General features: G+C 42.0%; 1 protein-coding gene across 15 annotated transcripts in view; it reads right to left on the bottom strand.

The window, feature by feature from the left end:
• The window catches only part of MACF1 (microtubule actin crosslinking factor 1), a 184,512-nt gene that overhangs the window by 117,578 nt on the left and 41,574 nt on the right, over nucleotides 1-25,360 (bottom strand). For all 15 annotated transcript variants that reach the window (XM_066573920.1, XM_066573971.1, XM_066573929.1 and 12 more), the window contains 25 exons: nucleotides 21,406-21,572; nucleotides 21,205-21,317; nucleotides 21,008-21,114; nucleotides 20,801-20,920; nucleotides 20,635-20,730; nucleotides 20,194-20,321; nucleotides 20,016-20,109; nucleotides 18,102-18,256; nucleotides 16,602-16,869; nucleotides 9,530-9,658; nucleotides 9,255-9,332; nucleotides 9,011-9,172; nucleotides 8,801-8,905; nucleotides 8,401-8,496; nucleotides 7,307-7,432; nucleotides 7,044-7,196; nucleotides 6,799-6,953; nucleotides 6,588-6,714; nucleotides 6,326-6,509; nucleotides 6,073-6,236; nucleotides 5,812-5,990; nucleotides 2,352-2,490; nucleotides 2,076-2,269; nucleotides 1,817-1,979; nucleotides 89-172 (listed from right to left, as the gene is read on the bottom strand). In XM_066573920.1, the coding sequence (XP_066430017.1) occupies nucleotides 89-172; nucleotides 1,817-1,979; nucleotides 2,076-2,269; nucleotides 2,352-2,490; nucleotides 5,812-5,990; nucleotides 6,073-6,236; nucleotides 6,326-6,509; nucleotides 6,588-6,714; nucleotides 6,799-6,953; nucleotides 7,044-7,196; nucleotides 7,307-7,432; nucleotides 8,401-8,496; nucleotides 8,801-8,905; nucleotides 9,011-9,172; nucleotides 9,255-9,332; nucleotides 9,530-9,658; nucleotides 16,602-16,869; nucleotides 18,102-18,256; nucleotides 20,016-20,109; nucleotides 20,194-20,321; nucleotides 20,635-20,730; nucleotides 20,801-20,920; nucleotides 21,008-21,114; nucleotides 21,205-21,317; nucleotides 21,406-21,572 (3,486 nt within the window). The remainder of the gene's footprint in view (nucleotides 1-88; nucleotides 173-1,816; nucleotides 1,980-2,075; nucleotides 2,270-2,351; nucleotides 2,491-5,811; nucleotides 5,991-6,072; nucleotides 6,237-6,325; nucleotides 6,510-6,587; nucleotides 6,715-6,798; nucleotides 6,954-7,043; nucleotides 7,197-7,306; nucleotides 7,433-8,400; nucleotides 8,497-8,800; nucleotides 8,906-9,010; nucleotides 9,173-9,254; nucleotides 9,333-9,529; nucleotides 9,659-16,601; nucleotides 16,870-18,101; nucleotides 18,257-20,015; nucleotides 20,110-20,193; nucleotides 20,322-20,634; nucleotides 20,731-20,800; nucleotides 20,921-21,007; nucleotides 21,115-21,204; nucleotides 21,318-21,405; nucleotides 21,573-25,360) is intronic.

Raw genomic sequence — 25,360 nt, 5'->3', positions numbered from 1 at the left:
TAATTTTAACAAACCAGGATTCTGCTCCCATTGATACAACAAAAGTATGGCATAGAAATGGCTGCAGAATGCCTTTTATCTCACTAACCTTCACAGACACAGAGTGCTGCTGGGAAAGGGCCTGACATTCATCCAGACGAGACTGATTGCGCTCTATCTCAGCCACTAGTGCCTAAAAATTGAAAATATGTCTATTAAAACAAAGCTTGGCCTGGGTAGAGTCGTGATCACACATACATTCTAAAGGTTAACTTGCCTATGTGAGCAATTACATTCTGCAACATGAAAATGGGCAGCGCCACAACTCATACTTAAGGTTTGTGCCATGTAAAATACTTTTCAGCTCCAATTCTGAGGTTTGTCTATGTAATAGACTTTAGAACCAATGGTAAAACTATACTCATAGGTTAGTAAAGTAACAGCGTGTGAGGCTGAAACAAACACATATAAAGAGGGAGAACAATGTTCTCGTCATGTGCTCCTAGATCTCTTTTAATACCCCCATGATCCTATTTGCCTTGGCAGCAGCTGCCGGACACTGGTTGCTCCAGTTTAGCTTATAGTTAAAATAGAGATGAGCAAGCATACTCGCTAAGGGCAATTACTCGATCGAGCATTGCCCTTAGCGAGTACCTACCAGCTCAGGAGAAAAGATTCGGCTGCCGGCGGCGGGCAGGGAGCAGCGGGGAGAAAAGGAGGGGAGATCTCTCTCTTTCCCCCTCTCCCCCATGCTCACTGCCGCAACTCACCTCTCACCCGCGCCGGCAGCCGAACCTTTTCTTCCAAGCGGGCAGGTACTTGCTAAGGACAATGCTCAATCGAGTAATTGTCCTTAGCGAGTATGCTTGCTCATCTCTAATAGTTAACTAAAATCCCTAACTCCTTTTCCATGTCAGTCTTACCCAGTGGTTTCCCATTTAGTGTGTAATCTCATTTCAGTGATTTTCCATGAAACTGTCTGAAGTATGTGTTTGTGAGGTCTACTGAACATAGGTACTGATATTTACATGCTAAGCTGTTTCCTTAACTCCCACACACTTCCATGGGGAGAGGCACAGTCATTTTATCCACTTGTGAGTGACTGCAACTGACTTGGCTTGCAGCATGGGGATCAATGTACCCCTACTGTCCTGATAGGTGAGACTTCACCTCTGGGAACATTAATGGTATTTATGGCAGGCCCACAGAAAATATCTAAAGTTAGAAAACTCCATTAAATATATTCTACATGGAAGACCTCAAGAAGCACCCAAGATAATTACTAGAGCAGGGCTACATAAATTCTTGGACAGAATATATATTGTATAGGTTTCTCAATATGGAGAACTCAATTATTCATGTAGCCCCTACCAGTAAAGCGCCCCATTTCCTTGGGAGATTCTTTTACTTTTATAGTGTCAGCAGTACTGACACTCTAAAATTTCTGCCAGCTATGTAGGTGATGGGGAGCAATTCTAAAGAAGAACTGCGTTTATGTGGTCAGCATCAGCTTATTGAACATTAAGTTTTATTGCCTGCATCGCCACAAGTGCCACGAGGGTGCGCATTCTCTCTGCACTGATCTGCTGCATCCAATCAGCAGACTGCTACGGCTGCCAATCAAGGTGGGAGAAGGTCCACCCTCACAGCACTCCCAGTGGCGCAGAGGATAAAACTTTTTTACAAATTGCCAATACTTAAAGCATAAAACATAGGAATGCTTTAGAACTGCTCCCTTGTACAGAGATTCAGCAGTTTTTTAGTATCAAAACTGCAGACCTATTGCACTTAATAAAAACCCATACAGGGAACAAAGGTGTATTTTGCCAAACCTTACCGTTTGTTCATTAAGCTGCTCGGACAAGACTTTCCTGTCTTCTGACTGTCCAGGTTTCATCATTTCCTGCTGTGATTTTGTTGCCTCTATCCATTGTATCAGGCTGTCATGGTGCCCCCTGTAACTTTTTATTACTTCTCGTATTGTGGCCAGTTCAGATTGCCTGAATTAAAAGCAGGCAGAGTAAATAGTTAGATAACTTTAAGAAACCGATCTAAGTTTGAAAACTTATTTGACAATAACTAAAGAATGCAAATACCGTGTTTCGAGTTGAGTGTGCACGCCAGTCCAACGCTCCCGCAGTTTAACGGTCTTCTCTTGATACTGATCTACATCTAGACTACGTTCCTGAGTCCTTTGATTTAAGCGCTCTCTCACTTCCTTTGCTTTTGCGACCTCCTCCTCCAGTGCAGAAATGACATTGCTTTTCTCCATCGCTTCATCCAGCCATTGCTGCAAAGCATCAGTTGCATCCAATCAATTCGATTTCAAATATTTACAAACCGCTCCAAAATTACGGTATAAATGCACCTACTTGTAATAAGTCTTGTTGACACTGAAGAGAAGCCGGATCTGCAGCAATTGTATCTTCTTGACTCAGCCGGGTTTCAAATCCTTTAACAAGAGCTTCTGCCCCCTGCAGACTACGTATGACCACATCTATCGTCTTCAGTCTAAAGGATTAGAAAGACAGTCCTAAGACTATACCAATCATATGGCAGAGTTCAAAGCCAACATTGCCCTGTAATTGCTTACCTGAACCATATAACCAGTATAACTCTAACAGTGCCTTTCTGTCTGGTCTCTTAACCCTTTAACACTCCATAACATACAGTTACATCATGGGAGTTTTGAGGTAGATCTGGGGTTGATCCCACTCCATACAATGAGGGTGCTGGGTATTTCTTACAGCCGACACTTGCTTGCAATAGCTCTGATCAGCTTTGCAGCTGTTAACCCTTTAAATGCCCCTATCAAGGTTTGGGGGTCCTGCACGGCCCACTACGATCAGAACGCAAGGTACCATTCGTTTGCGATGACAACAGGGGGCCTACTGAAAGCCCCCATGGCTGCCATTGCAGATTGCCTATCAGATCGCAGGATGATGTAATACTATGGTATTACATCATACTGCAGGAGCGATCACACCATCGCAAGTTCTTGGCCCCTAAGGGAACTAAAAAAAAAAAAAAATGTAAAGATCAGTTTAAAAAAGTGTTTTTAATTTAAAAAAATAAATAAATCTATATATACATATACCGATATATATATATATATATATATATATATATATATATATATATTTATTAAAAGGTACTACAAGTTTTTTAAAAGTAAGAAAAAAAAATCCTTTTCACATATTCATAATAAAAGAATCAAAATAAAAACAAAAACATATTTGGTATCGCTGCATTTATAAAAGTCCAGTCTATCAAACTAGCGCATTATTTATCCCACATCAGAAAACTAAAACACCAAAACTGCGCTTTTTTTGGTCAGTCTGTATCCAAGAAAGAATATAATAAAAAGCTATGAAAAAATCATATGTACTCGCAAATAGTAGCAATAGAAGCTACACGGCATTCCGCCAAAAAAAAGTCCCCGCACAACTATTTTGATGAAAAAGGTTATGGCTGTCAGAAGATGGAGCACATTTATTAATTTTTTTTTCCCAAAGATACTTTATAATTTTAAATGTAGTACACCAAAAAAATAAATAAATAAATAAAACTATAAAATTTGTTACTCTCATAATCATACTGACCCATAGAAAAAAGTGATGTTATTTTTGCTGCAGTGTGTACACCGTAGAATCAAGGCCCCCCAAAGATGATGAAATTTCATTTTTTTTCAGTACACATTATGGTACATTAAATAGTACCATTAAAAAATACAACTATGCTTGCAAAAAACAAACTCTCATTTACATCTAGTGAGGAGGGGGGGAAAAAACGAAAAGGAAAAAAAAGGGCCATATCCTTTAGGGGTTAAATTGTATTTCAGCAATTCTATCTCACGCCACAATGTAGAACACTAAAATACTGCACTCAAGATTTATTAAAACAACACGCTAGGTTTTCTAAAATTGCACAACTGAAATTTTAAGCACAAGTTTTTCTAGAACATTTAAAAGTTCTAAAAGAGGAAATTACAAGACAAAGAACACTAGCACCATCGCACACAGTAGATACGAGAGAGGTCACGTGACTCCGACACAATAATACTATTAAGATACACTGCCAGCACTGACGTCCAGCCGAAATAACGGGTCCTCTGATGAATGGGGGCCATTAGGAAACTTCAAGCCATATTATCAACAGCAAAAAACAAAGAACAATAAAGTAACAGATCAAATGTGCAAGAAGATCTCATAGAATCGTCCAACAATTTAGGAATACTGGGTTACAAGCAGAAGCATCGGTGGTGCAAAAGCACAATGAAAATTTTCTAACAGTATGTGCAGAGCTACCAAGGACCCAGGCTTCAAGTTCATAGTACAGACCAACAAGGCAATATCTGTAATGAGATATGCAAGGTTTATTCCCCTGTAGTTTTACAGCAGCGTTTCATCTCCTCATTGGAGCCATCCTCAAGAGAGACAGAATTACTGCAATGTATATTGAGGCACTCAGAATTCACACCCTCAGATCACCTACTGGAACTAATGGCCCATTTAGACAGGACAAATGTCAGGCAAACGATGCCGGACACTCGTCCCCACACATACTCCCTCTCGTGTTGCTGCACAAGAGCTAGTATCGCTGGCTCACAGCGGAGAGGTTGCAGGAGATTTCTCTCCTCTCGCTCCCCCGCCCCTCTCCATTGACATAACATAGCAGCCGTTCAGTACTGAACGACTATTTACACTGAGCGATCTGCTCATCATCCATCATTTATGCAACATGAGCTGATCACTTCTAGTTCAGTGTAAATAGAGGCCGTTCAGTACTGAACGACGCTATGTTAAGTCAATGGAGAGCGGTGGGAAGTGAAATCTCCTGCATTGCCCCGCCCCCTGCTTGCCAGCTCTGTGAGTGAGTCAGCGATACTAGCTCCCATGCAACAGCACTGGAGCGAGGATACACAGGGGCATCGTTTGCTTGACATTCATCCAGTGTAAATGGGCCTTAAGAAAATAAAAAATGTTTAGTAAAATAAAAAGAATTAATGAAAGTTGAGTAAATAAATTGTATGTACCCCAAAGTGGTGCCATTATAAAAACAGAGTTTGTATTGCAAAAAACAAGCCCTCCTGCAGTTACAGAAACTAGCACACACTAAAGGGTGAGGTGACGCAAGTATATCATTATATTTAGGACAAGCTTTAACAACCCACACACACATTAGATGAACGTCGGTGGACCCCACTAATTTTGATATGTCAATATGTCCTGCAGAACATATGCGTACGGGGGTGTCCCTGGCTATCCTGATGGCAGATGGCAGGGAAAAAAGGGCTGGGAATGTTGGATTTCAACATGCTCAATATGCTTGTGCTCTGCAAATGCACGCATGCATACTTGACCAAGAGGGAGTCTGAAGGAATAACTGTCAGCTGACTGAGCTTACAGCTGACAGCTATCGAAGGTGTACATATCTTCACTTTAATGTATTTATGTCATTCTAAGCAACTGTAACACACAGTAATTGCACTTCTACACAGGACGATTCATGTTTAAAGGAGCGCATGAGCGAGTGACGTGACCGCTAGTTATTTGTGCTCATGCAGAATGTTTAGACGGGCAGATCAGCGCTGAGATTCACTCACTGCTTCACATTTCTATGTAAAACCCTGAGCAAGGAGTGTTTAGATGCAACGACACGTGTGCGAACCAACAATGATCTTTATGCAGGCTGAAACTGAGCAACAATTACTGAGCACTTTCGCTCGAACTTTGTAGCGACAATCGTTACGTGTAAATGGGCCATAGCGCAAATACTAAACAGTCCATTAAATTTTATCGACATATAAATTAGATATTTTAGTTTACTCACTTTTCCAGAAATACAGAAGACAGGCCATAGACTTGATCCATCTTCCCCACTATAAGGTCTAACTGTGAGCGAACATTTGGGGTACTGGAGCCAGATGGAGACATATGCAAGAAATGGTCACAGCGCTCAGATACGATTGACAGTTCAGACTTTAATCTCTTTAGTTCCTCCTGCATTCTCTAAAATTAATAAAGGAGGCAACATAAGTGACAACTCCATGAAACACTAAGTAACCAACGGACAATTGGAATATGGGCAAACCTCTTGCTCCGATATCCTAATAGCATTTTCATGTACAGCATCAGCATCACAGCCTGAGGGACTCTGTAACCTCCTCACCAGCCGCTGTTCACAGTCTTCCAAGTGCAGACGAATGTTGCAAAGTTCTGATAAATAGGTTTGTGCTAAAGATTCATCTTTATCTTCTGAACAGGAGGAAAGAACATAAAAAAAGGTTACATTATGTCAGATCTAAAGATACCAGGTGATTCTCCATATCAACTATATTTCTCACCAGCCTCAATTAGGTCCACCAGCTTTCTACATTGCTCTTTACAGGTCTCTACTTCTTGCTCCATGTTAAGGCGATCAATAGAGGAGAACGTTTGGGAGTCTTTACTATCTTCCAGGAAATCATCCAGGTGTGATTGGAGACTGGCTAGAGTCTGCAGACGTTCTGCCAAAGGCAAAACTCTAAGCTAAAGACAGAGATCTAATAAGGAGAGCTTTCGGGAAAGGTCATATTATCACACCTTAATATATCACACACATCTCACCTTGTCCATGTTCCAGCCCTGCACCAAGTCTATATCCTTGCGTAGATAATGCCAAGAAATCAAACTCTTTGTATTTATGTGTAACTGATGCCAAAGTGCCATCACTTTTTGGTACAGCTGTTCCACCCTACAAGAGATTATGTGTTACTCAATGAAAGTATCCAAATTTTCAGCAACAGTGACAACAGCCATTTAAGACACTATAAATCACCTGACAGCCATATCTATTGCTTCCTTATTGGGCGGAGGGATGAGAAAGCATACAGATGGTACCATAGCCTCATTTCCAGTTGTGCTAATCACTTTCCACTTTGTTCTTTGAGAGTTATCTTCCAGTACACATTCTTCATTTCTACATATCGTAATCTGTGAAGCAGAAAGAGGTCTCAATGCCATAAAATACCAATCTTGGCTAAACTTTGTAAGAGGAAAATATTCTCCTGGAACGTCTGGTACCTCAATTTGCCGGTAGTCACATGCAGCTCTGATGGGCAGTGTTCCACTTAGAGTATGTTCTGGGTTTCTGGGCTTAAGTTGCACAATGTTCCTGGATCTCCCCACCAAGCTGGCTACTGTACTCTTGGATTGGATGAGTTGTTCCTTTTCCTCCTAACAAAAGATCAGAAGGCCAAGATCGTAACACATTCACATATATACTACAGGATTGTATCATTTTAAAAGGTAAACAGACAACGGAAGAGATTAGAATTCTGTCTAACCATAGAGTCCTGCAACATGTCTTCCAATCGGAGCATACTAGTACTGCGGTCAGAGGAATATTTCCTCTTAATTGATTCCTGGAGATTTTTCAGGTAAACTTCTGATTCCCGTACATCACTGAAGAACTGTTGGGTAATAAAAGATTTGCTTTGAGAAGCATAAAAACACTAAAAGCACAAAAAAACACACATACAAAAGAATCTTTTCTTAAATTGAAAGGCAATTCCTTTCTTAATTTTCTCAGTCCGCCAGGTCTTCAAGAAGTAATCCCTATACCTATAAGTAATACCAATATCTTCGAAGACAGAAACAGACAAGAAATGCAGTGCCATACTGTTGCTCCCATCAGGCATCTTTTACACGGTCAATAGTGTGAAGGAAAATCATAGTGATATCGTATCGGTGTTCTGCGATATCGTCGCATTTTCTTGCAACATTATCGCGATTTTGTAGCACTGCTTGGCCAGGATTTTGAGGGGAAGGAAGTTTGGATGGGGGGGGGGGGTGGAGGGGGAGTGCTTGGAATATTACCCCTATCCCGAAAATAAGTCCTAGCTAAACTAAAAAAAAAACACAATACATCACCTAACAGCCGCTGTCAGGTTCACCATACTTCTCTTCTCAGGTCCCTGGCACTTATTTGAAGTCAACGCTTCCTGGATTGGAGGTTCCAAATCCCTGCCTCCAAGAAGCCCTGGCTGTGATTGGTTCTCAATCACCGCGGCTTAGCCAATCAAAGGCACGGCTCGATGAACCAATCACAGCCAATCAATGCAATATGCAATGCCTGTGATTGACTGAGCAGTGGTGCTCAAGAACCAATCAGAGCCAGCGCTTCCTGGAGGCGTGGATTTTGAACCTCCAATCCAGGAAGAGATGACAGAAGACTTCAAACAAGTGCCAGGAATCTGAGAGGAGAAGTGCGGCGGACCTGACAGCTGCTGTTAGGTGATGATTTGGTTTTTTTAATAGATCAGCAGATTAAACTTTGTTTCTGCAAACTAAAAAACAGTGGCACAAGATTATCTGTTCACAGTTATCATTCATTTCTGAGATTAGAGCTCCTTTAACATAGATCAGATAATTAACTTACTTGGAAATATGCTGAATTTTCCTTTAAATGCTGCTCTACACAAAGACATAACTGCTTCACCCATTGCCACTGAGAGACAACCGCAGCACTATATGCCTAAAATGGAAGAGAAAAATTAAAACAACGGACAACCACACATTTCCCACAATGACATTATTATGGTCTCGCTCTCTCTCGGTCTCTCTCTCTATACACACACACACATATATATATACATATACACACACACACACACACACACACACACGAGATAGATAGATAGATAGATAGATAGATAGATAGATAGATAGATAGATAGATAGATAGATAGATAGATAGATAGATAGATAGATAGATAGATAGATAGATAGATAGATAGATAGATAGATAGATAGATAGATAAACCTGACCACATACATACCTCTACCGTTTGTTTGGCTGGATGATTTTCCAGTGACAACAATTCAGCTGTTTCCTGCAAGGACTGAATGACATCATGATTCTGCTCCAGCTCCAGCGTAAGTTCCTGAAGAAGAGGGACATGAAAATCACCCAATGACTGTTGGAAATACTGATAATCATGTACATCAATGCATGAATTCCATTTGCACAGGCATAATGCTGTACTTACAGAAAAGTAATCCCTCTTCATCTCCATGTTGGAATTTCCATCACTCCAGTCATAAGCAAGCTCATCTTCTTCCTTCTCATTCAACCAGATGATCTGTGCTGTAGCACGAGACACAAAATTATGGAGGGTCTCCAAGTGGCGTAAACGGGAGCTTGAGGTTTCCTACACAGAACAGTAGTAAAAGAATGTCACCTGAAAAGCTGTAAAAATATATAATAGTTTTACAATATATCTATCTTCTTACCCTTAATTTGCAGTATTGTATTTCAAGCTTGCTTAAAGTCTCTTTATAGCTGCTACGGAAATTTGGAGACATTTTGACCTGAAAAGAAAAAAAAGATTCTCAATACTTTACATATCATGGCCAAAAAAAAAAGTCTATTTTTTCCATCAGAAAAACATAGGTAGAAGCTGCAGTAATTCAAAAGTTAACCCCATGCACGCAAAAGCATTAATAATGACCCGACTCCAGGTAATTGCAAAAATGAGTGGGATGAGAATACATTTCTACACATCTACCTCATAACTCCTTGCTTCTCGCAAACTCGAGGACAAGTCCTCCACGCTGGTCTGTACTTGACGTTGATTTTCTAGCTGAGTCTCCACACTTGGAAGATCGCTGCCCCATTCTGCACGTTCCAGTTTTAACTAGAAATAATACAACAATCCTTGAACATTTTTTCCACAAAATAACAAGCATTTAAACATTACAAAGTTAAAACCTTTATGAAAGGGAGCAACTTGGCAAATGCTTTGTTCAACTTTTCATATAGACTACAAGGAATACTGCATATAAGATTTATACACATCTCCAGTCCTAATCATTTCCAGAAATGCTTTATTCTGGAAGCGTCCTATTTTAGGTCTACCGGTAGTGACTAATAAAACGGCCCTCCAGTGACTTTTTTTCATTCACCATGTAGCTAGCCCACTAGTGTATATAAGTTATTTCTATCTAAATAAAACTTCTGGCCTTTTCCTCAGATGGTCATGTGATCTCAATTCTGACCAACTCAGATTTACTTGGGTTTATGTGTTCAGTTTCTCATTCTGCATGATACTATTACATGGAGTGTACCTAGAGGGGGATATAGACACTCCTATCACAGTTGCTGAAGATGATTACACAGCTCCTGTCATACAGTTATAATAGAGATCACATCAAGCTGAATGCTACATCAAGCTGGTGCCTGGTAAGCTTCAGACAGTAGGCTGCACTGCATACAAGTCACTGCAATATACTGCGGAGACATCCAGAGTGTGATAGGCAATCAATGTGTTTTCACTGAAGTAGCCCTTTAAAAAGGTTTTGAAGCATCAACTTTTATCACCCACCCATGGGATAGATGAAAAAATAAAATGAGGTGGTGGGCCAGATTCGGTTTGCAATCTGATCAGTGGGGATCTTAACGTTGAGACGTTGAGACCCCATTCAATCCTGAAACAGGGTTCTGTATTCCAGTCTCCCCCCCCCCCCCCCCCCAGCCTCCTCCCACACACACACAGTGATGAGAAAGTTGAATGGAGCTGTGACCCATTATGCACACTATCACTCCATTCAACTGTATGGGGCTATCTTAAGAAGTCCACTTACGCCTTAGTGACCAAACCTGCTTGCACCCCAATGACCAACCAAATGTATGGAAGTATATGTGCCACTTTAACAGACAGGTTTTTGCACTTCCAAGCAATTGTGACACTGTTTATTGTACTTTATTTAGCTAGTAAGAGAAGTCCAATGATTTTTATATATTAAAAACATATAAAATAACCAAAAACTTTTTTTTTAATTACTTTTTTCCATTTTCAACTACAGTATGTCACAAGTGTATCCAGTAGTAATAGTGACCCCCAAAGAGGCCCCAGTAGTAGTAGTAAACCCATATTTGCTCTAGTAGTAATAGTGACACACCCATAGTGGCTCCAGTAGCAATAGTGACCCTTATAGTAGTCCCAGTAGTAACAGTGCCCCCTATTGGCCTCTGGCCAAACAGCATTCCTACAACTATTCCATTCACCCAGCCTGAAGCTTTAGTCCGACGACGGCAGCCGTTGCCGTGTCTGTGACCTCTGACTATTCCCCTTGGCGTCTGCGCTGTATGCAGGACGGCGCACACAGACACTGGAGGAAGAGAGCTCAGTGGTTACAAACCTAGCAGCTGCTACTGTCGGACTGGATGAGTGAAATGCCTGTGCACAGCCGATGGGCCATATAAAATGAGGTGGTGGGCCAGATTCGGTTTGCAAGTTTGACATGTGTGCCTTAGGGTAGTCACTAAATAGTGTCATTAGTACCTTGATCCCACTTTTTTGCAGGAATTAAAGCAAATCAAATGAATTAAAATTTCATTTTTCACATGTCGCTTATGAAATAACTTTTTTTTACCATGCAATGCACATGAAAATGAAGAAAAGCGCCCCAAAATTTATTCCCTTGTTTCTCCTATTTTCAAACATGCCCATATCTTATGCAGGGCCCAAAGCAAAAAGGAACATGGAGTGGCTTTTAGAACATACATTTTGCTTGAAAATGTTTCGGGCCCCATTGCACACTTGTAGAGGCATTAGACTGCCAAAATGATATAAAACACCCAAACAGGACACCATATTGAAAGTTACATAAATTGCAAAAGACCCCCCCTGCATTAGTAGACAGCATATTTCTATATAACCGCCACCTGCCAGCAAAGTCCTTGTATATTTTTAACTATGTTGGAATATAACTTTTTGTGCATGTATTAAAAATTAAAAAACATTGTTAAACAAAGTCACTACTCTGTAAAAATATTTGCAAAGCAGTACAGATAGTCCCCTACTTACGAACGTTCGACTTACGAATTTCGCAAGATACGAACCATCTGTCCTGCACAGTATGATGTAATGCTATGGCATTATATGAAGTCTGTCCGGTCAGATTGCGGCTGCTAGGCAGCTGGGGGCCTTCTGAAAGGCCCTAGGGCTGTCTATGCAGAGCGCCTATCAAGCCATGCGCTTGATGGGCACTCTGCATAGGCAGCCCTGGGGCCTTTCAGGAGGTCCCCGGCTGCCTAGCAACCACACAGCGTCCCACAATCTCATCGTGGGACGCTGTACGGGCCCCCTAAACGTCGGGTGGAGGCTGTTTCTTACAGCGGGCACCCGGCGGCAGCAGTTCCGAAGAGCCGCTAGTCAGAACTGTTAACACTTTAAATACCGCTGTCAGAGCGGTATTTAAAATGTTAACAGTTCCGACAAGCGACACGGCTCGTCTGAACTGCTGCCGCCGGGTGCCCGCTGTAAGAACAGCTTGCACCCGAGGTTGTATGGAGCGGGATCCACCCGCGATCCCACTCCATACAACCATTTGTTCGACTTGTGAACAGGTTCCTGGAACGGAACCTGTTCGCAAGTAGGGGACTATCTGTATCCAAATGAGAGGTTCCCATTAACAGGTATGCATGACAATGGTTGTTGTATGATTATAACTAATTAAGTCAACACCCAGTGTGTCTGCAGTTACACTACTTCTCAGTAAGGCCACCTGCCTACAGGCAATCAGGAGCCCGCAGCGGAATCAGTCTCCGACCCTGGATGGCGATCCCACGTACCTTCGCTTTCTGTATGGCGGATGACCGCAGAAGCTCGCCGTCGGTCATGTGCGAGCTTTTTTAAATATCCATTTTTTCCCCACGCTGTCGCTAGGCGATGACGCAGGAATGTGGGCTGCGGTTCGGGCGGCTTCTATTGACTTCAATGGAAGTTGTCCGTACAGAGGCCGCACAAACATAAGCATGCTGCAATTTTAAATCCACTTGCGGAAATCGCAATTGCTATCCTCTCATGTGAGTGGACATGCAACCGGTCTAATTTTTGGGTGCGGAATACCGCAGATTGTTCACGTGGGTGATGATCGCAGATTCAGCAATTGAAATCTGGTCGTGTGCAGGCGGTCTAAGAATGTGAGCAGGATTGATGCACTGCGCTTGAAAGGGATTTCCTTTCACCACCATGCTTTTCATGGCACAGACATCCTCAGGGGTAACCAGAGCCATGCAGGTCAGTTTTTTTTATAACACAAAGGAAACTGGGGAGATACACCCCAGATTTTAATGCATGGGGTTCTTCTGTATTCAGCAATAGCCCTCTATTGTGACCCCAATGTGGTTACTAGATACACAGTTATGTCTACAGTAGAGGGGAGCACCCACTGACTTTCAGGGCACAACTAAATACATTCCAGGCGCCATTGCAAAGCTGCACATTTGCAGAGGAAGGGAGCTGCCAAATGAATTCAAAAGCAGTTACAAAGGGGTCCATTTTAAAAGCTAGCCCCCTAGGCTGGGTTCACACGGGGCGGAATTGCCGTACAGAAGATCCACGCGGCAATTCTGCCCGCGGCTCCTAATCCTGGGATTAGCCAGCAAAGCGCACAAGATTTAGCAAAAATCTCGTCCACATGCTGCGGCCAAGCCACGCGGAAAATAAAGATGCAGCATGTCAATTCTTTTTTCATTTCCGCAGCAGCCTTTCTCATCTCTATGGGGAGAGATGGCCACAGCGGAAATGCAAGTGGCAAAACCGCTCCAAAACCTGCAGCTAAAGGGCGCAGTGTTTTGAAGCTGCGCTTACCCTGCAGGAAACTCGCAGTTTTTCGGTGCAGCCATTCTGCGAGATTTCTGTCCCGTGTGACCCCAGCCTTAGTAGTGAGGCATTTCCCCAACACCGCAGTTGCCTTGACATATGACTCAGTCTTGCTAACAAAAGCAGTTGTCTTGGCATTCTAGTACTGTTACGAGCAGCATTCCGGTCACATAGATCAATGAGCGGAATGCTGGCCCTTAAAGCCATCATCAAGTACTCAGACAGATTTTTTTTTATCACGGGGTATAAAAATTTCAAATGGGTTTGTTTTAGCAGAGAGGTAAGGGGCCTCAATTTATTTAGGTGGTCATAGGCAGGGTCGTTTCTTGGGGGGGGGGGGGGGGGGGGAAGACTTGGGAGTTAACAGAATGCAAGAAATGCATTAGGGTTTAAAACGTAACTGCTGCAAAAACAGGGGTTACATGGTCAGCACTAGTCGACCAGGAGTGAATGAATGATTTTTATTTATTTTTAACTGAAAAGGGGCATTTACACTGGACGATTATCATGCAAAATGCGTTCAAACTAATAAAAATACACGGTAATCATTATGTCTAAATGTAAAAAACATTGCTTACTATCAGTTTGTCGCTCACTTTCAACCAGCATAAAAACCATCAGCAGAATGTGAAGCACTGAGCGAGAAGCCAGCGATGGTCTACCTATCTAAAAGCTCTGCACGAGTGCTAACAACCTTAGTGGTGACGTCAGCCCCCATGCAGTCGTTTAACTGACCGCTGTCTCTTGTAGAGCCAGTATTAAAATAAAGCCCCATTAGTGATTACAGTAAAAACATGCATGGATGGTAACTCATGGGTTAATATTTTAATAATACCATTAAAAGTTGAAATGAGCCTTAAATGAGGTTCTACTTGATTATGTACATATAGTAGAAAAAAAATCACAGAGCAACTTAGCAATACAGTACACATCGGCCTAGTTTATCAAAGAAAGAAAATGGATCTCGCTGCCAGCATCCAATCACAGTGCAACTTTAATTCTTTGCAGGCATTTAAAGAAATAACAGTGAAGCTCTGACAAAAAGTGAAGCTTCGCCATTGAGACCATTTTCACCACTTTTGACAAGCACAAATTAAGCCATAATAAAAGAAAAATATCCATATATTTTCTGAAAAGTAGAAGGAGAACATTGTGACAATGCTACCCAACACTTTACACTCATGTGCGCCTTCATGCCATTTTGTATCTCAATGTTACACTTTGAAAACACACATTAAAAATTTATGTTTGTGGCTAGAAGGCCAAAACACACACCACTTCCTAAAAGCAAAAGCTGAAGACGTGCAGACATCACACATATCCATGTCAGCGTGCACAGATCTACTCCAAATCATGAAAACTATGGAGAACAAGATTGCCTAGATTCTAAATGTCAGTAAAGATTTAAGCGACGGAGTTGACAAACGATTAGGCGCGGGGCATGCCTAGAAATGAACTACTCAGCTTCTCACAGGTCCTCTCTGATTGGTAAGGTGGGGGTGATAACATGAAGAAAAGTACATATATACCCCCTCAGGGTCACTGGAGGGTGTACAGAAGGGGGAGATGACAACAGACTGTGATGTTTATTCCTGCTGTCACTTGCCACTTCATTCACCCCTTCCTTACACTAAACCAGAAGGTAAAAACCTTGGATCCTGGTATTTGAAAGATAAGATTTTGGCTTTAATACGATCCCAAGATCTTGCCCTTCTTTTAATGCAGCAGCAAACTTGTAAAGTCAGGATGCATCACGTATGCTCTTGGCATTGAAAGGGTTGCTAAATGAAATTCATTTTAATAAAATGTGGTTAACTAGCAATGACTGTGGAGCCCGAAGGTGCAGCAGGGCCTACAGGGAGGTTTACGAAGTTACAACGCGCCAGGATTCCATAGCAAATTGTTTTGAAAATGTGCACTGAACTCAGAACATGTCTTCAACACGTTTTACACACGCCCTAACAGTGCTGTTCAGAAATATGGGCACGGCCAAAGAGAGCGGTAAAAGACGATAAGTTTATTAAAGAGGTTTTCCGAGGTTCATTTTCTTTTTTATATATATAAATTTTTATTTCATTCTGTAATTTTATTTCACTTACTTCTGTGACAATTTTTTTTGTAACCTCTATGATCGCCATGACGTTATATAAGACCTCTGGGGACAATTGGATTGTATTTTTTATTTTTAATTATTTCACTTTTCCACTATAGCTGGAGCATCCATAACTGAGCGCTATGTATCCAGTAAGGCTGTCTGTCCACGAGCGTTGCGAAGTCCTGCGGCTGATCTCTGCCGCGGGAGCCGCCGCCCGGGAGCAGGAGCCGTCACCGAATCTCCGCCGGTCAGCCCCATCTAATAGATATGCTGGCCGCAGAGAATTGGGGCAATTCGCAGCATGCTGGGAATTGCCCCCGCGAGCGGAGAATCGCAATGATTCTCCGCTCGTGGACAGGGGCCGGCGCTTTCCATAGCAATGCTTTGGAAAGCGTCGCCCGGCGTGATTTGCCGCGGTTTACCGCCGGTAATTACACGTCTGTGGACAGGGGGCCTAAATGAGAAGGAAGAAGTAGTTAGAAACTGCTTCTAACCTCCTCTGGGTCCTCAGCTATGACTAACTGAGGACCCGACCTGCTCCACTATGATTGCAGGAGTTTTAATCCTGCACCAAACTTTTGCCGCGCTTGGTCCTTAATGGGTTAAAAAAAAAAAAGGACCTTGAATACCAAATGGTACCGATTTATAAATTCGCGCACCATACAATACTACACGTGTCTTTTTGGATCGCTCTAAATGAAAAGGACACATACAGAGCTCTCTATGGAAGTAACCAAAATATGCCTTCCATATGTATCACACTAGCCTGAACATAATTATCAAGCAGGTCTGAATATATATGAAGTACACATCTGTATAATATAGTGGAATTACCTGGAATTTACTTTTGTCTATGAAAAATACAACTTAACTCACCTGCATCTCTTCCACCCAGGCAAGGAGCTCATAAACAAATCGGAGGCTGCCTTCATCTTCAGATGAGGATAAAGCAAGCAGCTCTGTCCGACTCATTGGTTTCCGAAACCAAGACGTGGAAGAAGCAGCGGATGTTTGAAAACCTTGTTGGAGAGATGTATTCAGAGACACCGAAGATTGCAGGTCTGAGCTGATGAAGTTCCCTTTACTGTACAAGTTGGAATATTCCAGTCGTAGCGTCAGAAGCTCGTCCTGAATCCGTAAAACTCTAAGTAGTTAAATACATCAAGCTCAGATTAATGCTTTTTTCCTCCTCCGCCTATTTACACATTTGCAGTAACTGCATTCCCACTATTCTTTGTGTTATTGCACACATGTACATACAGCATAAAAAGTATCAAATTATGTACAAGTCCTATATTAAAGGAAACCTGTCATGTAATTTATGCTATCATCATAGTAGGCTGCATAATGCCATTTTTAGTGGTCTGCCACTTATGGGATAGGGTGCAGTGGTTTTTAAGAACTTACAGCTTGTTTCTGCAGCTCCCACAGCAAGAGAAGAGTCCAGTTGATTCATGAGATGCTACTACCGTGTTTCCCCGAAAATAGGTCCTACCCCGATAGTAAGACCTATCAGGTTTTTGGGGTAGGCTTGAAATATAAGGCCTCCCCCGAAAATAGGACCTAGTTTGGTGCCCCACCAAAAAAAACAAACCCACAACAGTCACCTGCTCCGCAGTGTCCCAATGCCTCCCAATGGTGTAGGCGGCAGCGCAGTGTCCTCTTCGTCTCATCGCTGATCTTCTGCTGGAGACGGGGCTTTGAATACCCCGCCTCCAGCAAAGCGAGCGCTGTGATTGGCTCATTGAGCGTTGGCAGCCAATCACAGTCGGCACTCGATGAGCCACTGAGGCATCGGGACGCCGCGGACCAGGTGAGTATAAGGCCCCCCCCAACGATAATAAGACACTGTCCCCTTTTTGGGGCATAAAATATTATAAGACAGTGTCTTATTTTCGGGGAAACATCGTAGCTATCCTATGCAAGTCTATGAGGCCATCTGCAGGTAACATAGCTGAGGGGACACAGCACTCATGTGAACGCTGCAGCCCCCCCCCCCCCCCCCCATTCTAGCATTTAGCGGGGGTCTCAACAGTGGGACCCACACTGATGAGTAGTTTTGACATGTCAAAAGTTTTTTGAAAGTGCAGCTACTCTAAGTGACAGACCTCTGAAATCAGCATGTCTGTCACTATATTATGTTGCTCTCTGTGAGATCCGTAACGGACATAACAGGTTCCCTTTAAGATGCCATATGTGTATTGTTGTGCAGCATAGAATTGGACAGGACACATTAACTTGACATATTAAGGGAATGACTGTAAAGCCAAAGCAATGCTCCTCTTTAGGTTAAAATCATATTTATTGATTACAATAACAAAACCTAAAAGTATAAAATGTACATTTTTAGTACAATGATCATTTTTAAACATTTACCTGAAGGCAAGTTCATCCACCTGGAAATACTTTTCATCTCTCAGAATCTGGACATCTGCCTGAAGTTGACGGAGAAGACTTTCACTTTCTTGCAGGAATTGCAACACTTCGATCTCTTGTTGGGTGTTTTGCCCACGTTCTACATTAGCTGCATCCTAATAGGTACACAACCATGGCAAGGGAAAATACATCAAATGACAGAGTGTCACAGAAAAAAGCCTCTTTTCATTGTCTTTTATACAAAATGATAAATTTGTCCTCATATCTCTCCCTACACTACACTCTTCTCCAACATGAAATGCCAAAAATACCAATCCATTTGGGGGAAAGGGATTCATTTTCAGGATACCCCAAATCTGTTGATGCACCAGTTGAAGACTTGCACATCAATACATACCCCTCCTTCACAAAAATAATCTAAAAATCTTAAAACACATCCTTTTCACATTTGTCGCCATTGGAATCAACTATATAGCATATTAATATATATGTATAGTTTCAATATCAGCCTTGATACACTCCTTGATGTTCTTTATGCCACTATCTCCCGCAAGGGGGCTTTCCAGGACTTAAAAAAAAAAGTCTAATTTGTAAACAGTATAAAATAAAAAACCTTACTCATCCTTTAAAGTCTTGCAACAATGATGCCATGTACATGGTGATGCTGGCATAGGTGACACATGTGCACTGAAACCAGCAATTGCCTGCAGCAATCTGGTAAATAATATTCAAGACTGGATTTGCTGCAGGTGCAGTAGAGACTGGATCATGGGACATTTAGGGGGTGAGTAATGGTTATTTTAAACTGAGGCATGCTTATCGCCAATGTTTTAATCATCCTCAAAAACCCCTCTGAACATATATATAATGTTCTGAATATTGTTTGTACCTTCCCTACCATTCTGTATGCTCCTTAGATAAAAAAGCATTTAAAGTATTTACAAAATGAAAAAGAAAAAAATACCATACATACACTACACTAAGGCCAGGCTCACACAACCGCAAGCAGAAAACGCTGCAGTGCTCAAGCAGTGTTTTACAGATGTGAACCCAGCCGCGACACTGCTTATGGCCGCGAATAGCAGCGAAATTGTACTGAGCATGACCGCCTGCGTCAGTACACGGTCATGCGCCGTACAACAGTACACGGTCATGCGCCGTACAACAGTACACGGTCATGCGCCGTACAACAGTACACGGTCATGCGCCGTACAACAGTACACGGTCATGCGCCGTACAACAGTACACGGTCATGCGCCGTACAACAGTACACGGTCATGCGCCGTACAACAGTACACGGTCATGCGCCGTACAATAGTACACGGTCATGCGCAGTACAATAGTACACGGTCATGCGCAGTACAATAGTACACGGTCATGCGCAGTACAATAGTACACGGTCATGCGCAGTACAATAGTGCACGGTCATGCGCAGTACGCCTGATTTTTGTTCTTCTATTTCCTGTGCAATTGCTTCACAATGAAGCATATACCGACAGCCCATATGTAATGTAATTGTGTATTGGCTGCAGGTATATACGCAACAATAGACAGACAACAGTGGGTTCTATATCACATATATACCTGGCAAAATAGAACATGCTGTGTTCTATTTTATGTAGCGGATAACGCTAATTCCGACACGCTAATGTGGGACACGTGTGTACAGAGTCTGCATAATACGTGATTCTAACCAGACCTAACACGCAAAATCAATGTCAATACAGTCTTACAGCATGGTTAATTACTACAGAACTGCTCGTTGACGAATCCTAGTCCTAACTATCCACACTTTGCAATAGTAAAAGAGGTTATTCAGTAAATGCCAGCAGAGTGAGTGTGTGTGTATATAATATATATTACACATACATATACACACACTCTGCTACAATGTGCACTACTATTCTCACTTACAGACTGTAGTGTGTTCCGTGCCAGTGTCAGCTTCTCTTCACAGATCAGACAGCCATTCTGAATCCGGTTTGCAATTTGTAAGAGTAGTTCAAGCCTGTTGGTAAGAAAAATAATCTATTGTAAATCAATAGTCAGAAAAAACCATAAAGCCGCGCAGGACATCAATGGAAAGACATACCTCTCCACAGCAGGCCGCAGAATTTTCTCCCTCTCTATCATGGACAATATAAGCTTCCCCCACTGTTCCTCCACATCATTAGGATGAAAGGATGACGGAAGTTTAATACGGCCAAACTCAATCCAGGTCTTTTACCAGAAAGAAAGAAAAAAATACACTTTTCTTTAGTATTGGGAAAAGAATTGCAGGGGAGAGGCGAATATGAGCTTGTTTATTATTTTGGAGCATGGGGCAAAAAATTTAAACTTTGACAACCCCTTTAAGTGAGTGTTGCAGACAGAATTTTCTTATAATTAGAAAAAAAGACAGATGTACATAAGTTTGGTAATATCCCCTTCATTTCCAACTAAGATCAGCAAAAATAAAAGAAATGCAAGATGGATATAAAAAAAACAAAAACCATTTCTACTGGCATCAGCATGAAAATTAACCAGCACATACCTGTAACATCTGATATAATTTCTGGATCTGTGCCTTTTCCTGTTCTTTTGCTGGGATTTCAGTTTCTTTCACATGTACATACTGATTGTAAAGTGCCTACAAGTGAAAACACATGAGTAACTTGTGCCTACAATGCCTTTAAGGTTACCGTAGACTATTACTGTACCTTTAACTCCACAGGATTCTGTGGAAATGATTTGTCAGACATCAGAAGTACATGCTGACGGATCCATTGTGTAAGTGACATCACCCTCTCTTGGTACTCCAACCAACGAGAGTCTACTTCCTGGAAGAAGAACCCAGAAGAGATCTATGTGAGCAATAAGATCCAAAACTCACTGACACTGGTAGAACCAAACTGAATAAGGCTTACAGTGGCACTGATCCCTTCTCCTCCTTCTGGGACTTTGGGGAAGGCATCATATATAGAAGACACATATGTGATCACAGACTTTTCATCAGGGGAATCCACATCCACATCTAAAGATATACAGGTAAGGCGATATTAAACAAAAAGTTTTAAATATTATTGTATACATGTTGACGACATTATTAGATGCTTGTACAGACCTTCAGCATCCAACAATCTGGTTACCCCCAGACTCTCTGCTATCTCAAACGCCTGCTCTAGATTTTCCCGGTTACTCTGAATTTCCACTTTCTGCATGTCTACTAGGTCAGGTCTGGAAACAGAACAACAAAAAAGATAGCTACCATTTTCTGTTCTGATACAGGAACATTCAGCATTGGTAGGTCTCCACATTCACTAACCTGTAGCGGTGAATAATGGCATTAAACATTTTGCCATCACTCCAACAAGATGAAAAGTTGGTGCACTTCACCCCAACGTATCCTGCTGTCACCTTCTGCGTCCATAGGAGCAGCTTCTCCTTGGCAGACATATCTCCTGATTCTCCACTGACATAGATATCAGAGATCTGTAGAAAGAAATAGATCACATCCTTTTTACCACGGCTCCGCTTCGCCTCGCGCTGCATTAATCAAAGCGAAGTGTGACTTTTCACACTGGCTGCATGCTCAGAGTATCTGCTCAAATCCCTTCACCAACAAGCACATTGCTCCTGAAACTTGTTCTGCCCCGAAAATTACATTTTTCAACCTGTAATTCTGCTGCCAACTCCAATAAAAAGGCAAAAAAAAGCTACACAAAAGGCATATGAAACCATAGAAAGACATCCAGACGCCAAAATCCCACCTGCTCCAGCTGAGATAAGGGCTCGCTGCCATACCCCGAGGAGGAGAGTTCGGGTCCCCAGGACAGCGTGACAGGTACACCCCTTTCTGTTTTATCCGTGGCTTGAGAGGACAATCCAAGGTTAGTTTCTCCACAAGAGCTAGTCCTATAGCCTACACACTTGTCCAGGTCATCATCCTTGATAGGCAGCAGAATAGCTCGGCTATTACCAGCCCAGTCAAAAGCCACCATAGTGCTGAGTGAACGCTGCTTCTTCTCCGCTGGGTTGTCTACTATATGAGCGATGACCGTGGTACCCAATGGTGGGGATTCTGGAGTAGTTGTAGGATTCAGCAGCTGGGCCCTATGCACCATGCCATGAAAGGACTCTCTGACCTGGAGCAGTCTCCCTTCTTCTTTAGGAATGCTACTGGTGCTTTCAGGATCTTCCAGAGATGCATATGTATTATTTGCTACATCCTTTGCGTCTTCCCTTTCTTCTTTCTTCTGATCTATTTCTTCCTGTTTGGCTCCGTCATCTTTTTTCTTTCTCTTGAAATGCCTCTTTTTCTTGCCAGACCGGGGCTCTTTTTCTTTGCCAGCTCTCTTCTCCTTGGGCTTCCGTACACAGCTGACAGAATTGCCCATGTCTCCAGTGCATTTATACAGCACATACAATACATGCGTTCAGATAAGAAAGGGATCCACTCCTCCGAGCACCACCTTCTGCGTGCAATCTAGACATGTCACTAGGGAAGCAGCACACGTCCTCCCTCTCATCCCGCAATTGATGCTTGCTTCAGACAGACATCTTACAGACTGAGACATCTCCCTGCATCTCTCTGCAGTGTTCAGATCACAGGCACCTTACACCAAGCCCACAGCTGATTGGATGCACACAGCTCTGTATTAGTGAGGTGGCTTATCCCCACCCCATAGACGAGGAGGAGGGGGACGAGTGCTCCAAGGGAAGGGGGGGGGGAGTAAGGAGCCACGCAATAAAAAGCCAGAGAAGCCAAATCAAGCTAATACAAAGGATGCACAATGCCCGGTCTAGAAATTAACTTCAGAAGGACCAATATTATTTATCTAATGAGAGGGATATGTGCAGCCTCTAAATGACATTGCAGCCTCTAAATGACACCATTACAAAAGAGATTCTTTGCCGTCTACTATCATATAATTTCTGGAACACTTTGTCGATAAGCAACAACCTGAACGGCTTCTTTACTACTGCGGTGATTAGAAGGCCATAGTGCAGTCTCCAGAGGTACAATGTAGAAAACAACAACCCGTTTATTATGGCATTCATACATCAACTATTTACAGGTCACAGATGTTAACCCTGATCACACATTTTATCATCATGCTAAGGTTAAGCTGTATAAGCAAGCCAAACTTTGGACCGTAAAGGGGTATTCCAACAATAATGATCTGTGGGCTGTGGAGAGTCAGGAACGGAGGAACACTAAGTGTATACTGTGCTTCACTAACCCAGCTGGACACAAGCAAGCATGAAGATGATATATCCTAAAAATATGCTATAACCTAACATGGTCAGAAAGCCCCCTTTTAAAGGTGTATTCCCATAACTGATAGCATATTGTAAGGCTACAGTATCATTTTCTTATTAGTGGAGGTTCTACTGCTGAGAAGCACTAAACCAGCGCTGTTAACCTTTCCTTCTCAAGATCGGTGAGGGTCCTGGTGATATGCCATCAATTACTGTACTGTAAATACCCCTCTAAGTTCATTTTCCAAATCTACAATGGCTCCTAGAGTTGGTAATTTCTTAACCCCTTAAGGACCAAGCACAATACATATACGGCACTTAGTCCTGGGCTTTAATCCTGACCGATAGCAAAAATATGGTGCGGGGTTAAATCTTCTGTCCTGCAATCAAGCAGAAGCAGGTTGGGTTGTCAGCTGTTAGTCACAGCCGAGGACCCAGAAGACAAGGGAGAAGCGTTTAACAGCTTCGGCCTTCTATTTTCTCGGGTACAATGAGCACTATGTACTAAGAAGTGAAAGCGTTTCTTCCATTATGCGGTCTGACGATCACGTGACCTCCGGGAGTCCCCTGGCACGGCAGAGCTGTAGGTTCCTAGCAGACCCTGATCAGCTTTGTTAGTGACTATTGTCACTACAGGGGGATGTTTAACCCTCTAACAAGGGAGTTAATATGAATGCCCCAGCTACAGTGAAAAAGTGTCAAAAAAAAAAAAAAAAAAAGACAATGTGAATGACACCCAGAGATATGAGGTCATGGGGGGCATATATGGTAAAAAAAATAGTTACAAAAATAAGTTAAAAAATTACAGAATAAAAGAAAAATATCTACATAAAAAAGAAAAAACGACCCACCGCCAACCAAAACAGTCGCTGTATGCGCCTTGTAAGCCAAAACTACAGGTTATAAATCAAAACATCTAAAACAAAATGAGGAACCCATTCCCATTTTTGCATAAATTCACTAATTTAAAAAAAAAAAAAAAAAAACTATAAATGTTTATGCACCATGTGAAAAGAGCAAGCATGGGCGACTGTCACCCATGTAAACACGAGACCCGACAGCGCAAGTGGGCCAGAATCATTCATTTGTTGGAGTCGTTTGGTATTTAACTCACCAAAAAATTCTGGTGACTATCTGCCTGTGTAAATAGGCAGTTCATCAATGAATGACTGCCCGTTTACTGTAAAACACGGCGAGTGGCTGGATCATAAGGGAGCGATATCACTTCTGCCTGAGAACACAAGAGAGATAATCGTTGGGCATTTAGATGCGCAATGACCATCCCAACATCTGTCCCATGTAAAAGGACCCTCGGATAAGAAAAACAATCAACATAAGGGCATGTTCACATATAGCGGAATTTCTGCGGCAGAAAATCTGCATTGGTGTGGTTTTGTTGCATAATTCAACCGTTCATTTGAAAGGGTGAAATCTGCTGCGGCCCTGCAGCAAAAAGCAAGCCAAAATCCACAACTAATACTGCAGGTTTGCACCAAAATCCGCTAAGTGTGAACATACCCTTAATCAAGCATATAAATACAGAGAAGATCAGAGATTTACTAAGCCAAATGTGTCAGAATTCTGTCTGGAATCTACACCAAAAAAAAACAAAAAAAAACGTGAAGTATATTGTGTTTTATTATATGTTTTAATCTCTTTTTGCACCTTACTTACCTTTGTTTTAATAAACTAATCTATAGAAGTATATTATATATGCCAGATAATTGCACTTTAATGCAGAATCATAATATAGCTTACAGTTGATTAGTCACATTATAAAGACAATTAAAAACAGAAAAAGACGCTGATCTGTTTCTATTCACCATCAATCTTTTGTTATATTCAGATCTAACTGAAGGCGGAAAATCCCACTACTTGCTGAACTGCAAAGACTCAGCTTTATTTCTACTCTGCCGATCTGCTGAGATCCATGCCTGAATACACCTGAGATGAAGGGTTACTAGTGGCCACATTGCATTAGCATCAGAAAAATGCATCAATATTGCAAAAAATAAAAT

The sequence above is a fragment of the Eleutherodactylus coqui genome, chromosome 1 (genome assembly GCF_035609145.1).
Source record: "Eleutherodactylus coqui strain aEleCoq1 chromosome 1, aEleCoq1.hap1, whole genome shotgun sequence".
NCBI lineage: Eukaryota > Metazoa > Chordata > Amphibia > Anura > Eleutherodactylidae > Eleutherodactylus > Eleutherodactylus coqui.
The sequence above is the reverse complement of the archived record's forward strand: the minus strand, read 5'-3'. Positions and strand labels throughout refer to the sequence as shown.